Below are 15,011 nucleotides of genomic sequence, written 5' to 3' on the forward strand. Positions count from 1 at the left end.
ATTCTTTGTTTGAAGTACATTGTTGCTTGCTGGAGTTTATTGTTCATTGCTGCTAATGTAGTAAAATAAAACATGTTTAGTAACGTTCAGTATTGGGAACCTTCAATAATATCTATTTAATCGTAGCCGAAGACTACGAAATTCAATTAAGAGCAAGCATCACTGATTTACATGTGCTTAATTTGTGCTTATAACTTATGCCGTTCTTCGCAGTGAAGGAAAACATTGTGAAGATTCCTGCATACGTCGGATATAATTCTGCAACGCGTATATCCAACCCGTATTAGAAAAGCAGTGTGGTGGATTAAGCTCCAACCATTCTCCTCAAGAGGAATGAAAGTTTTGGATCAATAGTGGGATATTTTTAGGACATTTTGCAATTACCTTTTATTTATTATTATAGAAAAATTGTGAGGAGTGTCAATTCTCGGCAGACATTCTGAGTGGCGATAGGTAAATTCGAATGAGTTGATGCAGGAAAAAAGTCAATATGCTATACACTATAAACTATTAAAGGATTAACTATTCTCTACAAATCCACGAATCGCAATTGGAGTTAAATAAAAATGTTTTTATTTTAATAAACGATCTTGATTGAAAACAATATTTGTAGTTCCATTTTCGTGCTACTGAAAAGTATCGTAACGTTATATTTGTAGAAAACATTGCATGCCACATTTAAGTGAACCGCAGTGTACGCTGGGTAGTCACGTTGGTTTTATGGGATTACGAAAATATATGAGAGGTTTTATTTCGCGCCTCCCTTATATCTCTCATACTGAATAGAAAAAAAAGCGAAGGAGAAAAGGGTATTGCTAATATAGAATCGTCTATTGTGATCCAACACGTACATGTCAAGCCTATTAAAGGTTTGGAATTGGATTTTATTTTTTGTTGTACACATCACTAAATATAAATAGCATTCCATATTTTTCTGACTTTCATTTAAGAAGGATATTTATTATTATTTATTTATTGTAATGCGGTCAATTTATAAATAATAATTATTTATATTTCATGAAATACGAACACCTTCTAAGTAAATATTTAAATAATTTGATATATAGTCAAGTATATCTTTAAATGAACAATGTCATGTTTTTTGAGAAAATAAAGTATCGATCGAAATCAAAGATATCGAAGTCTTAAGAGCTCAAAGGAAAAGTTGCGTAGCAATGTGAAAGTAGCAAATTCGGGTCTGGACTATTGTTGTCCATACACTTAACGAGTCTTATGCTAAAACTAGAGTTTAGAGGTGTCAGGCCATTACACCGTCTCATGTCAGGACCGTGCAAGGAACGGGTGAGACAAAAATTTGCATGTAATATTCAAGGTACGTGAAGTGTGAATCGGTGACTTAATAGTGTATTGGGCATCTTTTCATACTTCTTAATGCAAACAATATTTTTTTACAACTGATAGAACGGGAACCATACGGATATGATACACGGGTGATATGTTCACTTAAATCATTATGTACTGATATGTTCTAGTGGGCGTAGTGTAGGTTTCCGTATTTGGTACGTCTATGAATCGTCATACTATGAGACGGTAGTGGGCAGACTTATTAAAAGGGTAGAAAATATAATTATTATAATAACATTAAAATTTTTTGAATGAATATAACAAAGACATAAAAAATATTTAATTTTATAAATGAAATTACGACAATTTTTTAGGAAAAGGTATTTCAATTAGTAAAATTATTGGCATCATTTAGATAAACTTATGATATTTTTTACGAGGAAAGTCTTCCAACAAACGATAAAAGTAGATAAAAATTACATTTTGAATTCAAATCCTCATCATCAGAATTGAGGTGATGAAATTGAACCCGCAATATATTTTCTTATATTACTAACAAGTACCACATTTCCCAATAGAACGAATTCATATTGCATTTTATACATATATTAGTAAACGTTTTTCAAACGCGATCTTTATTTTTAATGCGGTTATTCCTGGTTAGTTTTGTGGAAGTAATAACTTTTACTGGCTTAGATAATATTATAATGTATGCGTATGCGCTATATTTCAAAGAGTTTAATTACTTAAATTACTTTCATTGAAAAATAGCGCATTGCATATTTCTTTATAAATAACGTTCCTCTTTATACTTACAGACATTTTTTTAAGTAAAAAAATATATTTTAAAATAAATATAATATGAGATAGATGTTGAAATAATTTAAATGTAAAAAAATATTCATATACATTTTCTTTATGTGTAATCAAAATCAAAATGTACTTTATTTAAGTAGGCTTTTAAAAGAACTCATGATCTCTATTTTATAGTAATAAATTGAATGTAAGTCATCTATATTATTGAACGAAGAGATCAGAATGTGGATTCTTCTGATAATAATCGGCAGCAATCGAGTAATGGCCTACTCTTTTTCTTAAATCAAATGTCATAATAACTCAATTAAATACGTTCAGAATATGTCAATCTCTTATAGCTAAATTAATAATATATTTGTATAATACTTAATATTAGTAGGTAATACATAGAGTATTATTGTTATGTTATTAACTATATTCTAGAATTTTATGATAATTATTACAGTCGATATACATTATATTGTTTTAAAGATACTGTGATGCAAATGTAAGTACTCCTCCCTAGTTAAAAACATCCCCATGGGAGTCTTCAGCTCCAAGCTTATAAATAGTCTGAACAGCTCTCTGTAGAATTACGATAGTTTTAAAATATAATATAGCGTTTTCTCAAAGTAATATGTCGTAAGAAATAATAATATGACTTACTGATGGAAGTATTCATAATCTTGTTTACAAAATATATAACATTAAAAGGTACGTGCTATATATATGCTTAAAGAAGTTTAAAATTGAATTTTCATTTTTACATTCCAAAAAGTTTGTCATACCAATCGAGGATTGATAAATACAACTATTAATTATTTATTTAATTAACCATATGAATAGTTTAATATTATCTATTTTATAATTTATTATTAATCTATTTTAGTAAACAATAGAATATACAAAAATATGCCATAAAAACTGATATACATACTTTTAATACGAGAAATAGGAATAAACTTGTAACCCCTACTTTCCGTTTTTGCGTAATGGTATTTTAAGATACCGGAAAATATAATCAATTTACTATTCAACAAATTTAAAAAGTTCAATATGACTAACCAATAAATCTTATTATTAATCAAAAGAATACTTTAAAAAAGCCTGGATTTAGGCTTGAGTTCCATCATAGGACTGATTGAACACTAATAGTGATTAAAAGTATTCTAATTCTGTTTATTTACAAAGAGCTATGCGAGTTTCTTACCGTTAATTCTCGGGAGAGACTGCTTTCCGAAACGGTGCTAGTGAAGTTTACTTGAATAAAATACATTTGATTTGTTTTATAATATGTAAAGAGACTAAAAATGTTCTGAAACAATACAGATTGAAAATCAATCAATACTTAATCCAATTATTATATTAACTTACAAGCATTGTTTATGTTTTCTTATTTGACTCGTCTGTATTATAAGGAAAAATTTGAAAGAAAAAAACAGACAGATGTGTTAAAATAAATCAACACTTATAAATGTTTTAATAATTTTTATTATAATGTATTTTTTTAATAGATTGCATCCTGGTATTGGGCGATCTGATGATAACTGTGCATAGACATTGGTGCTTTAAGAAATATTAGTCATCGTATATCGCAACGTATATGTAAATATATATTTATGTAGTATATATAGTATAGTATTGGCGATAATAGTTCGACACTATAATTACTTTCAAAGTGTTCCACTTTACAAAATTCACATATGAAAAGTGTATATAGAATATTACAAAATAATGTAGATTAGCTGCCGGCCTGATTTCATCCGGGTGAATAAATAATTTTATTTACTTCCTGCTCGCGGCGCTCCACCTTCCGGGTCCAATCAAAACGCTCGAGGGACCCACGTAAATACTAACAAAAAAATCATTGAAATTCGTCCAATCGTTTATAATCAGTTTAGTTACCTACACACATAAAGAATATTTATACCCAAAATTTTATTTTCTACCTTTTAAACGGTAAAATCTGAGGTACGATTGGTGTTCTGCAGATATGGAATACTACCATGGCACAGACAATTCATAAATATTTGTCGTTCACCTCTAACGCTCGGCTGTTTATTATATTCCAATAATATTATCGATATAACAGTCTTCCACGCAGACGGACTGGTATTTATAGTACGTAATAGGATGGTAAAAACGTATTTATAACAATAGCAGTAAAGAACTATTCTATTTTTACTGGCCTAAAAGTTTACATAAACCTCTTTATGGTACATTTAGGTGACGATAAAGATATACAAAAATAAATAAATAGATTTTACAAAACGAGTAGTCATAATTAACTATATATTTGATATAATTTATTACATTTTGCGTGTTGTGGCTGAATATGGGAGAAGATAATATTACTTAAAACATAATTTTTCATACATATTTAATGAAAATTTTGAATCCCAAGTCTTAGTAGTAAATAGTTATTAGTTATTATTATTATAAAATATTAGTAACTTGGCTAGTTACCGTTGATTTTATATTAATCACTTCAATAATTTCTTTTTATGTTTTAACCAGCAGCTTAATTTTTGATATTTCTTATTACGTATAAATCCTTTCAACGTCTAGCACTGCGATGTCTTGATTACTTAGTGAATAATTATAATTTCAGATGAAAATTAAGAGGTTGCTTAGGCTTGAGAGAATTTTGTTGAAGCTAATTACTTCTCGTTAGCTGGTAGCCTGTTCGAAATAAGTTACACCCACTTGGTTTTCAGTGTATCTTTTATATTATGGAATTACACTAAGTGCTTGGTTATCCTTCACAGCTATCAGATGTTAAAGTATACATACTCATATATTTAATTTTATTTTTATATCGTTATTTTTTTTATTAGAAAAAAAATGAATAAAAACAGATAAGTAATAATGTATTTATAATTTCATCTGAAAAGTTGAGTTTTCACAAAATTATTAATTATTATATTATTTATGTATTACCTCATAATATGTATGATAGTATTTATTAATATAAAATTGAATTTTAGTGCTTAAAATTTTGAAGAAATGAATAAATGAACATCAAAATATACAAAATAAATCCTTGTTGTTTCGGAAAGAGCTATTCAATCTCAATCCGTGAGTTTCTCAAGAACAACGTACAGCACACGACAAATCACATCCATCAGCAAAAACATCCCTTAGGAAGATTTGCGATCAGCTAGCCATGATTCGGAGATGGGGAGGATGATTTGGAGCCCTCTTCAGCAGGCAAGGTGTCAGTGAAAGCGATCCGATCCCTGAGTCACTGGGTTGAGAGAAAGTCGTTGATTCGAGAGGATCGTAGCGAGAGGTTTTAGCAAGAGGTGGTTCTATTCCTTCTGCGAAAATGTTATACTGCAGAAGGAAGCCTTGGAGTAGGACCACGAGAACTGCCCTTCTCCTGACCCGCTCCACCGACGAAGATCAGGTAGAAAGCGTCAGCGCTATGCGCTGCTTTTCCCCCCCGCCTCCGTAAACGTTACTAGGTTAGAGGGTTTATACCTTTACTTGGTTTTTCGAAGAATGCATAGTTGGGCCAAGAGTCGGGGTGTCACGACGTCGGTGGAAGTGATTGCGAGTGTATGTGCAAAAACAGAGACTTTTTCATTCAGCTTGCTTGCGTTAACCCAGAATGGCATAATGGTAGAAAGATAATGATGACGATGATGATCCAAGTAAAATTCATTTAAAATATTCATGGTTAATACAAGTAGATGAAATAAAGTAACTTGAAATTTCCCAGTAAAAGCCTATTTAAATGAAATTTATTTTTCATTTTGATTAGTTGCAAATATTAAAAACATGTTTTAATGTATTTAACAAAAATGATGACATACAGAAATAAAAACATATTAGATCATTTAACCAAATATTTCTTCTGGTAAGATTTTGTATGGTTGCATATAATATGTAATTAAATTTCTAAAAGTATTAATTATTATCAACGCAACCACTTTAGTCTAATGGAACATTTTCAAGTTTTCACCTATAGAATATTATTAATTTATGTTTAAATGAGTGAAAACTCATCACACCATGATAATTGGTTGTTTCTGGCGAAAGTTTCACCGCTGTAGTGCCTTAGTTACTTTACGCTTTACGGATTTCGTCGGATATTGTTTTATAAAAACTATAATTTGAATAACATTGTCGAACGTAGTCTGATTAATAAAAAATAACAATTAGTGTGCGAATTTCGCTGTATTTGTAATAGAATGTAATGTATGCAACTAATTTTTAATGTATTTGATAGTTTAAATATGTCAAATATGTGATCGAAACTTCAATCCTCACTCAGTATTGGTTAAATTTTTTAAGTAATTACATTTTATCCAATCAAAATGGCGGTGAGCTAACGATGTAACATAGTAAATATCGTCAGTTGGATTATATTATCAATTGGATTGTACAATGCCTAGACTGAATGCCCGCTCGGCACACAGTTTGTAATCCCTCAGCTGTCGGTCTTTCCGGCGTTGTGTGCACAGCTGATTGATTTTTTTATTATTTTTAATATAAATTAGATATGCTTATTGCATTTGAAATAATTTTTCATCTTATATATTATACTATTATTTAAACAATCATTACGCTGTGAAGATAAGAAGTTGGATATACAAAAATATTTTTTTTAATGTTTAATTCGTTATCCGAAATGAATTACTTTATCTAGTGACCTAAAATTACTTTAAATTTTCAACGTTGCTTTCAGGTTAAAGCAAATCATTTAATTCTTATTATTTTTTTATTTGCTTTGGGTACTGGTTATCCGTTTGCATAGATAAAGAACATATAATAGCTTTGTTATTATTGAAAGAAAAATAAATATAAAATACTTAATTAGAATTGTAATTGTATTAGTGTTTAATATTATGTTATTGGTGAAGATGTTTATCAAATGAGTTCCATAACTCACTTTTATGTGAGGATGAATAGGCAATTTGCGGAAAACAAATTGCCGCGATGTGAAGATAACACGGAGTAATGCCTATTCCACAGGAACTTACAAAAGCATTTGCGAGATGATAATGAAAATTAGTAATATATGAATCCCATCAAAAACATAAATGTAAAAATGAGAGCCAAGTTAAATATTATGATATATACCTTGGTTGTTGTCTTCAACGACAAAAGAAGTGAGATCTAAATTTGTGCCAAGTTAAATAGTCCTTTCTGAAATTTATTTATAACTACATAAAATATCATTTCTTCTTATAACTTGGGGTAATATATTGTTGCCTAAGGTCTGACTTGGCTAGTTCTTATATGTTTATAAACACAAATTGTAGTTTTTGTTTAGAATAACAAATTATAACTCAGAACATCTAAGAAGAATGGAGGATAGCTCAGTATTGCTTAGTTAGTATTAACGTACATTAAGAGCTGCGATGGTCCAGTCACTAGAAAACATGAATCTCAACCAGATATTGCGAGTTCATATCCAGACAAGTACCATTGAATATTTGCGTGCTTAATTTGTGTTTATAATTCATTTGTAACAGGCTTAGAACTTACGATGGCTATAATATAATTTGTATATGAGAACTAGCCAAGTCAGACCTTAGGCAACAATATATTACCCCAAGTTATAAGAAGAAATGATATTTTATGTAGTTATAAATAAATTTCAGAAAGGACTATTTAACTTGGCACAAATTTAGATCTCACTTCTTTTGTCGTTGAAGACAACAACCAAGGTATATATCATAATATTTAACTTGGCTCTCATTTTTACATTTATGTTTTTGATGGGATATCACTACTTTTTGTATATAAATTATTAGTAGGTACTTATTAATAACAAAATTAATACCAAATGGTTTTTGTTAAGCTATTCTATTTTCTTATGTTTACGGGGTATAATTGTCTTTTTTTTGATACGTTCTTATTTTTCTTGTAGGTACCTCTTAAATGTTCGATTGAATTGCCTATTCAGTGTCCGGATATTTTTTACGCGTTTTCTGTTTATACTTAATTTGCCCAAGTAGGGGTGGTATAATGTGCGCAGACGGTTGTACTCTACAATAGAGCTCTCTTGTGTCTTGATTTGACTTGGACCTAAATTGATAAGATGTACTCCATCTAAGTTTTTAACTCTAGAGAGGCCGACGTAAGCCTGCTCTTTACTTAATATAGAGGAGCCTATGTCGAAAAGAGCACAGTCAAGGCGAAGGCCTTGTGATTTGTGTATAGTAGTAGAATATGCTAAGCAAATACAGAATTGTTTCCTTTGAACATATATGTACATTACTTAATATCTGTAACTTGGTTTGGCTTCTAGTTCGCAAATTAAATTATGTTTAAATTGAATTGTTATTTTACGTGCGCTATTGCTGTTGTCGACGTCCTCAATGTACTTTCTCTATTTTTCCATTGGACCCATTCACCAGTCCTTTGCTGACATCATCATGCTCGCTCGATACTGTTCTTCCAAGCAATAAGGATCCCCGTTTGTAGCGCTAGAGTGCAAACTTAAATCATTCCTGTTACGATATACATACTCTACTATAGTCTCACGAAACCTATTTTATTGTTGTATACTAGTATACTCAAACAAAAAATAAGCAGTCGAATAGACTAGGCAGCTTCCATCGGAAGGCATTGAAATAATTCTTAAGAGCGCGGTTGCCACTCGCTCAGACACGTCCGCGTTAAGGTTTAATCACAACGCTTCTATCCCGCTGCTTCGGCGTCACGTTGCTCGCCGTGTACCGAAATGCCTATTTTTTTTTTTAAAGTGTATATATAGATTTTGCACCATTGATGTGCGCTAAATGCTAGTTAATAACGTAATAAATACCAAAGTCGGCTATACTAATAAGTAATAAAACATAATATTTGGATTTAAAAAACTTAAGGGTGGTATTCAACTTGTTATATATTCACGTGAAGACCTTAAAATCCACATTAAGACCGGCTGTCATAAGTTTTGATTGCTGGTTCTTACATTATTTTTTTATTACAGTTATTACAGGAACTATAAGTATTAAGTATATAAGTGTTCCTATAGACCCAATAAAATGAAAAATTATAATAAAATGATAAAAAATTACCAGTTTCAGATTTTTTCCTTTATATTGGCCTAATTATCTACCTGCATGCCAAATTTCAACTTTCTAGGTCACCTGGAAGTAGGTTATAGTTTTGATCTATAGGTCAGTCAGTGATAAAAATGACGATTTTTAGACGTTAATATCTAAATAACCATTTGAGATGCGTTTATGAAATTTGGAACACATATGTATCTCGCGAGTCTCAATATATGAGCCAAATTTGACACATTTATGTCAAATAGTTTTTGAGTTATGAGGAGGTCAAAAGTGGCTCCAAATGGTTCGTGTAATATTACACACGGTGCTGCACGCCAGTTCTGTTACTAGAACTTGGCTGACACGCTACCGCGTGTCTAGATTGGTTATAAATTATTAGTCACACACTCACCTCCAGAGAGACGATGTTGCGTAAAGAATATATTACTGCAGAATTTTATATTAATTTTTTAGTATAGGTAGGTGCAACAAATATTAAACAGTCCTTACATTGCCAATGAGCTATCATCCTTGACAGTTACATTCACACGACGAGTGGGCGGTACCTACCCAGGCGGGCAAAGCCCTACCAATACTCAAAGTAATAACTATTTTTATTTGAATGGTATTCAAAACAAGTAATTTTTTTATTTAAGTCTATATTATGTTTAAACTTTAGTGAATAATATTACGTAATATATATTTACTGAAATAGAATGAATAAACTTGAATGTGTATCTGGAATTAATCTTGAATTTAGTTTCGAATCCATGATGGCTGAACGAATGATGAGAGTAGAAAAACGATCCGTTCATCCATTAGGATTTACGTTTATTGTCTTTACCGATAAACCTTCATTTAGAATAACCTATACATTACATAAAACTGTATTTGGTTGGATAAATTAAGCATAAGAGGATCAGATGAAAAGCCGTAATTCTTTAAAGGACATAATTATTTTGGATACAATGGTCTCTTATCAACAGTTTTGAACTCGGTTCGCATTGTTTCTTTAATCTGCCCGATGACTAATTGAAATTGTGTCGACGCCCTGTAGTTTGTTTGATATTTTTCAGAGAATTCTATAAAAATCGGGTGTAAATATTTAAGAATCGAGTGATCTAGTGTCGGAAACATGTGATGTAATGCATGGTCCCCGAAGAGTGTCATAACAGCAAATGTGTTTCCATTAATATCCTTTCGATCAAGAAGTGCTTCCACTTGATGTTCACCCCAGTCTGGAGTTTCGCTTCTGTAAAAATATATATTCATTTTATTTACTATCTCATTTTATCATTTTTTTTAGATATTGGATAACAAAAGTAAAAAGAAAATTAGTATAAAAAAAAATTCTAAAAAAAGAAATCAAATGGCAAATTTATATTAATAGGAAAACCAATATCATTTGAATTGAGAGATATAGAAACAATTAATAATTAATAAATAGTAATTCATCATATAATCATGTACATATAAATAAGTAATAATTAATAATATCTACATATGTAACGGAGCGAAGGTCAAATTAAGATGTAATAAGAAAATAAGCATACTATTAAGTATACTTATTTATAAAATTATTATTATTTCAGAACATTTTCATTTTACTGGAAATGTATTTATAGTATCCGTAGTTGGACTTCAGTCGACCAGTGAAACTTACTTAGGTTGGTCGCCATCCTTTAAAGCATCTGGATGGTGATGAGCAGCGTTAACAGCGATGAGGAAAAAAATAAGACTTCCAGTGCAATTGATCCAAAGCCACGTGTAAAGTACGTGGAGGAAAGCGCTGCCACTTGTGAACCACATGCATAACGGTAACAAAAAGCCAATGGCATCGTGCCAGCGGTAATGCGCCTTGAAAAACCCTTTCCGTAGGAATATGCTTAGAAATCTGGAATAAGATATTACGTGGTATTGTGAATATTTGGTTACCTAAAATTACGCTCGAAATAGTTTTAAAGGAAACTTTAATAATCTCAAATTTAAATTTTATTGAATGTTTGAAAAAAAATCGTCACTTTATTTTAGTAAAAAGTTTACATTTCATTTAATTTTTCTATAAATTTTATTAAAGATACGTGAAAAAAAATAATATACATTCAATTAAAAATTATAATATATATTTTCAGATTTAAATACAATAAATATTTACCTTTTAGTGAAGGTCAACAGAAATAAGAAAGGGAAAAAAAAGTATTCCGTAATAAATCCAAATCTAGCATGTAATGGTTTATCTTCCCTCGGATTATAAAAAAGGAATGGTTCAAGGGAGCTTATTTCTAAGTCCATTAATGTATTTGTATACAAATGATGCGAAATCACATGAGATACTCGGAAATCTCTGAAAGAAAACAATATATTTCTTAAATATTAAGCAATGAGTTATAGATCTGTGAGCCAAATTATTGGTTCATTCAACTTTCAATGCATACATTTATATAAAATGGTAAAATATTATTCGTTTGATCAAAGTTTAAGGTTTGAATAGTTACTATATGTCTTTCCCGAAAATTTATTAATGTACAAATCTTACCTGTACGACCACATACTCATATTAAAAAGATACATTCGCCAGTTTGTTCTGCGATGAATAAAATTATGACAAGTCACTGTTAACATTGCGAGGCTCACAGATGCAATAATGTACCAAAACGTCGCTATAAAATAATTTTCGAACCAACAAGCTAAAGAGGAGCTACATAGAAGTGTTGCAAACAGTCCATCAGTTATTCTGTCCGCCGTAGCGGATGCTTCCTTTGGTATTTTCTTTAGCTCTTCATGAACTGCTCTTTTCAGACTTTTATAAAAACCGTCTTCGTGGAAAGTGAAGGGTGAATTTCGTGGTGTTTTTGCGTCCCTTATATAAAATTTATTTAGCATCTTCTCGGTTGTCGGGTTTATATGATGAGACTCAAAAGCTTCTGTTATATCAGTACCCTTTAATAATATACATTGAGAATATCAAAGAACAGATTTATTTACACAGAAATAATTAATTTGCCTTTAAAGTTAAAAATATCTAATAAATACCAGAAATTACCTTAGTCAATTCTAACCATTCTGCCCCACCAGGATGTTTCTTCATAAAAGTTGTAAAATCATAAAGCTTGTCATGTATTCGCCATAGACCTTCTGCACCATCGTCCAATGCTTTTCCGGTGAGCCATTGCAAAGGATCTCTTAGACCTTCATCTCTTAAGGAAGGATACTTTAGTTGAGGAAAACTAACGTGAGTTTTCTTCTGGGATGCACGCTCGTGAGCTCCTTCTACCCAGTCGGTTTCTTTTGGAGCCATTTCACTGATTTATTTTAATTAATTTGTTCCACTAGTACTACTTGTATATCTCACACTACTACTTGATATGGTTACTTCCGATAAAATGAGCTAAAATGCTTGATTATTATAATATTAATATGAACTTTACTCTTGGAGTAAGTCACTTTGATATGTTATTATTTTTAATACTTGCATGCACACTAAGTACTTTTAAGCGCTATCATTAAGATACACCGCAATCTGCTAAATAATTAGCGACCATAAACAAATTAGGAGTTTATTCAAAGAACAATGTCATATAATTATTTTAATGGCTCTTAATATAGTACAAAGGACAAAAATGGACTTAAGCTAATAATAAACATATCATTAGTAAAGAACTCACTAAAAAGTTATTATGAGTGAAAAAATGTATCATGTATTAAATAATATCAATATAAGACACATGCCTCATAATATGAAAAATGGCGATGAAATCACTATAGTATGGTCGTGTGTAGTATCTAGGAATGTTGGCATGATTGTGCCAATATGTGGCTAGTAATAAATTGCTATACTTATATTTTGATTTGTTTAAAAAAGAAAGTTGACTTTACAAAATTATTAAATCGTCAAACGATCTCTATTATTTAGTAATAATGTTATATTAATAAAGATCCAAAATTCCAAAAGGCTTATCAGATTATAATATATTACAGACTATATTATAGGGTTTTATCTTTTAAATAAAAGATTCAGGTTACTGGTTGCTACGCTACCCTCTAAAAATCTTGGGATATTTTTAGGCAATAAAGGTATACAGGTAATAGTTGGCAACATTAAGAAATAGTATTGTACTTTTAGCCCGAGCTCAATGGCAGAGCTTGAAAAAGAGGTGGACTCAATCGGCTAACACGGTTTTTCTGGTCCAACAATTTCAGATAGGCTTTACCGGTTCTTGCCATCGCGTTTTTGCTCTTATTGAGCCTCGAAAAATAGTTATCATGATGGTAAGAGATCTAATGGATGGCCCCACCTCATATCACCGCTGTCGCTGAAGCGATCAAACGATGCAAATATTCCTCTTGTTCCGTTTGCATTTAAAACAGTTGGACCTCAGAGTAATCGTGTTTTTCATCCAGGTGAGATACCAGATTTGATTTACCAAGAGGTTCAGAATTGCGATTCAACGAAATAATGCGACTAGTGTCCTTGCCACCATTCGAAGCGACTGTGATTTGTACAGAAGCTATTTACTTAGGGTGTTAATTTATATAATTACTAGGTAATTGTATGTATAATATAAATTCACAAAATTATTCCTTGAAACGTCATTAAATTATCTATTATTTTTCGGATATAATATGCATATCCCTATATAACAAAAGAGAACAAACTTTGTAATTAGTGAAAAGGTCTACTAACTTTAAACTTTTAAAATAATTCTCTTCTGAACTTTTTTGTGGGCGTGAATTACTAAGGCTTTGCAAAGGTCGGTTCATTCAAAGCCTTTTGCATAAAAGGCTAACTAAAAGAGCTTTCATCTAAATAAGAATTTAGATAGATATAAAAAAGATAACGACTGTTTGGTGCAGTAATCAAAATTTTGCTTTATATGTTGTCGTGATAAAAACAATAATGGTAGGTAATTTTTAACAACATTTGAAGAAAACTACTGCAAGTTATTGAATATGGAGATTTTAATAAAAGATTACAGGTCTATGATAACAATAAGATCTTTATTTTTATTTACCTCTTCAGGCTTGTGATGGCAAAAATTTATTCATTACATAGAAATGTTTTTCATTCAAGTTCAGTTTGCTTTCTTTGTGAATTATTATTGGTAAATGGCTTTGATGTTTTCGAATAGCTTTGATATGTCGCATCTATGTTGAATTTCGATTTCAAAGTGTGTTACATCGACATTGCAAAATGATGTAAATATTATTCCTCAATCTTTAAATACTTGGGAGTTTTTTTTTAGGACTGTTTTGGATCTGCTTTGAAACTAACAGTTTAAAATATATGTTTAAAACATATATACATCACTATCCTTAAAAAACACCAACACGACCTACTGTGACAGAAAAGGTCGCCACGGGAATTCAGGGTAACAAATAATTTGTACCGGGAGAAAGGCAGCGGAGTGGGGCATAACGGCGTAAGAGAGCATCATGCCATTTGGCACAAGGAGCGACACTATATATTTCACATAAAAATAGGGGAAAAATAACGAAAACTTTAGTGCAATCGTCATAAAGTATTAATCCTTATTTAAATAAATAATATATTCATTTATAAGTTTCTTATAGGTAAGAATTCCTTCTTTGAAATTCCAAATATAAGAATTAACATGTAAAGAAAATCCAGGGCGTGTTGTAAGATTAGCACATTTATTAGCTAAAAAAAGTTATCTTGGAATATTATTTTAAAGCCTGTACATAGTCAGGACGTGCGGCTTGTTATAATACATTTTCCACCCTATTGACTCCACTGAGCAATTTATAATATCTTTGACAATTACAGTGCGATAAATTCGTTATATCCTATAGTGATGCTAACATTGTTGAAATATACAATTTACTGTCGATAAGTAAACTGTGATCATAATATGTATAAATTAATTGTAGCATACATTAAAC

The 15,011-nt window shown here is 30.7% G+C and overlaps 1 protein-coding gene across 1 annotated transcript; it reads right to left on the bottom strand.

Moving 5' to 3' along the window:
* Positions 1–9,920: 9,920 nt before the first annotated feature.
* LOC125065300 (cytochrome b5-related protein-like) lies at positions 9,921–12,506 on the bottom strand. The gene is made up of 5 exons (XM_047672832.1): positions 12,154–12,506; positions 11,647–12,050; positions 11,266–11,454; positions 10,774–11,004; positions 9,921–10,362 (listed from the first exon to the last, which is right to left on the bottom strand). The coding sequence occupies exons 1-5, from the start codon at positions 12,406–12,408 to the stop codon at positions 10,065–10,067; spliced, it is 1,377 nt and encodes a 458-aa protein (XP_047528788.1). The 5' UTR covers positions 12,409–12,506; the 3' UTR covers positions 9,921–10,064.
* Between the last annotated feature and the right edge of the window lie 2,505 nt (positions 12,507–15,011).

This window comes from Vanessa atalanta, chromosome 7 (assembly GCF_905147765.1).
Source record: "Vanessa atalanta chromosome 7, ilVanAtal1.2, whole genome shotgun sequence".
In the NCBI taxonomy this organism is placed as follows: domain Eukaryota; kingdom Metazoa; phylum Arthropoda; class Insecta; order Lepidoptera; family Nymphalidae; genus Vanessa; species Vanessa atalanta.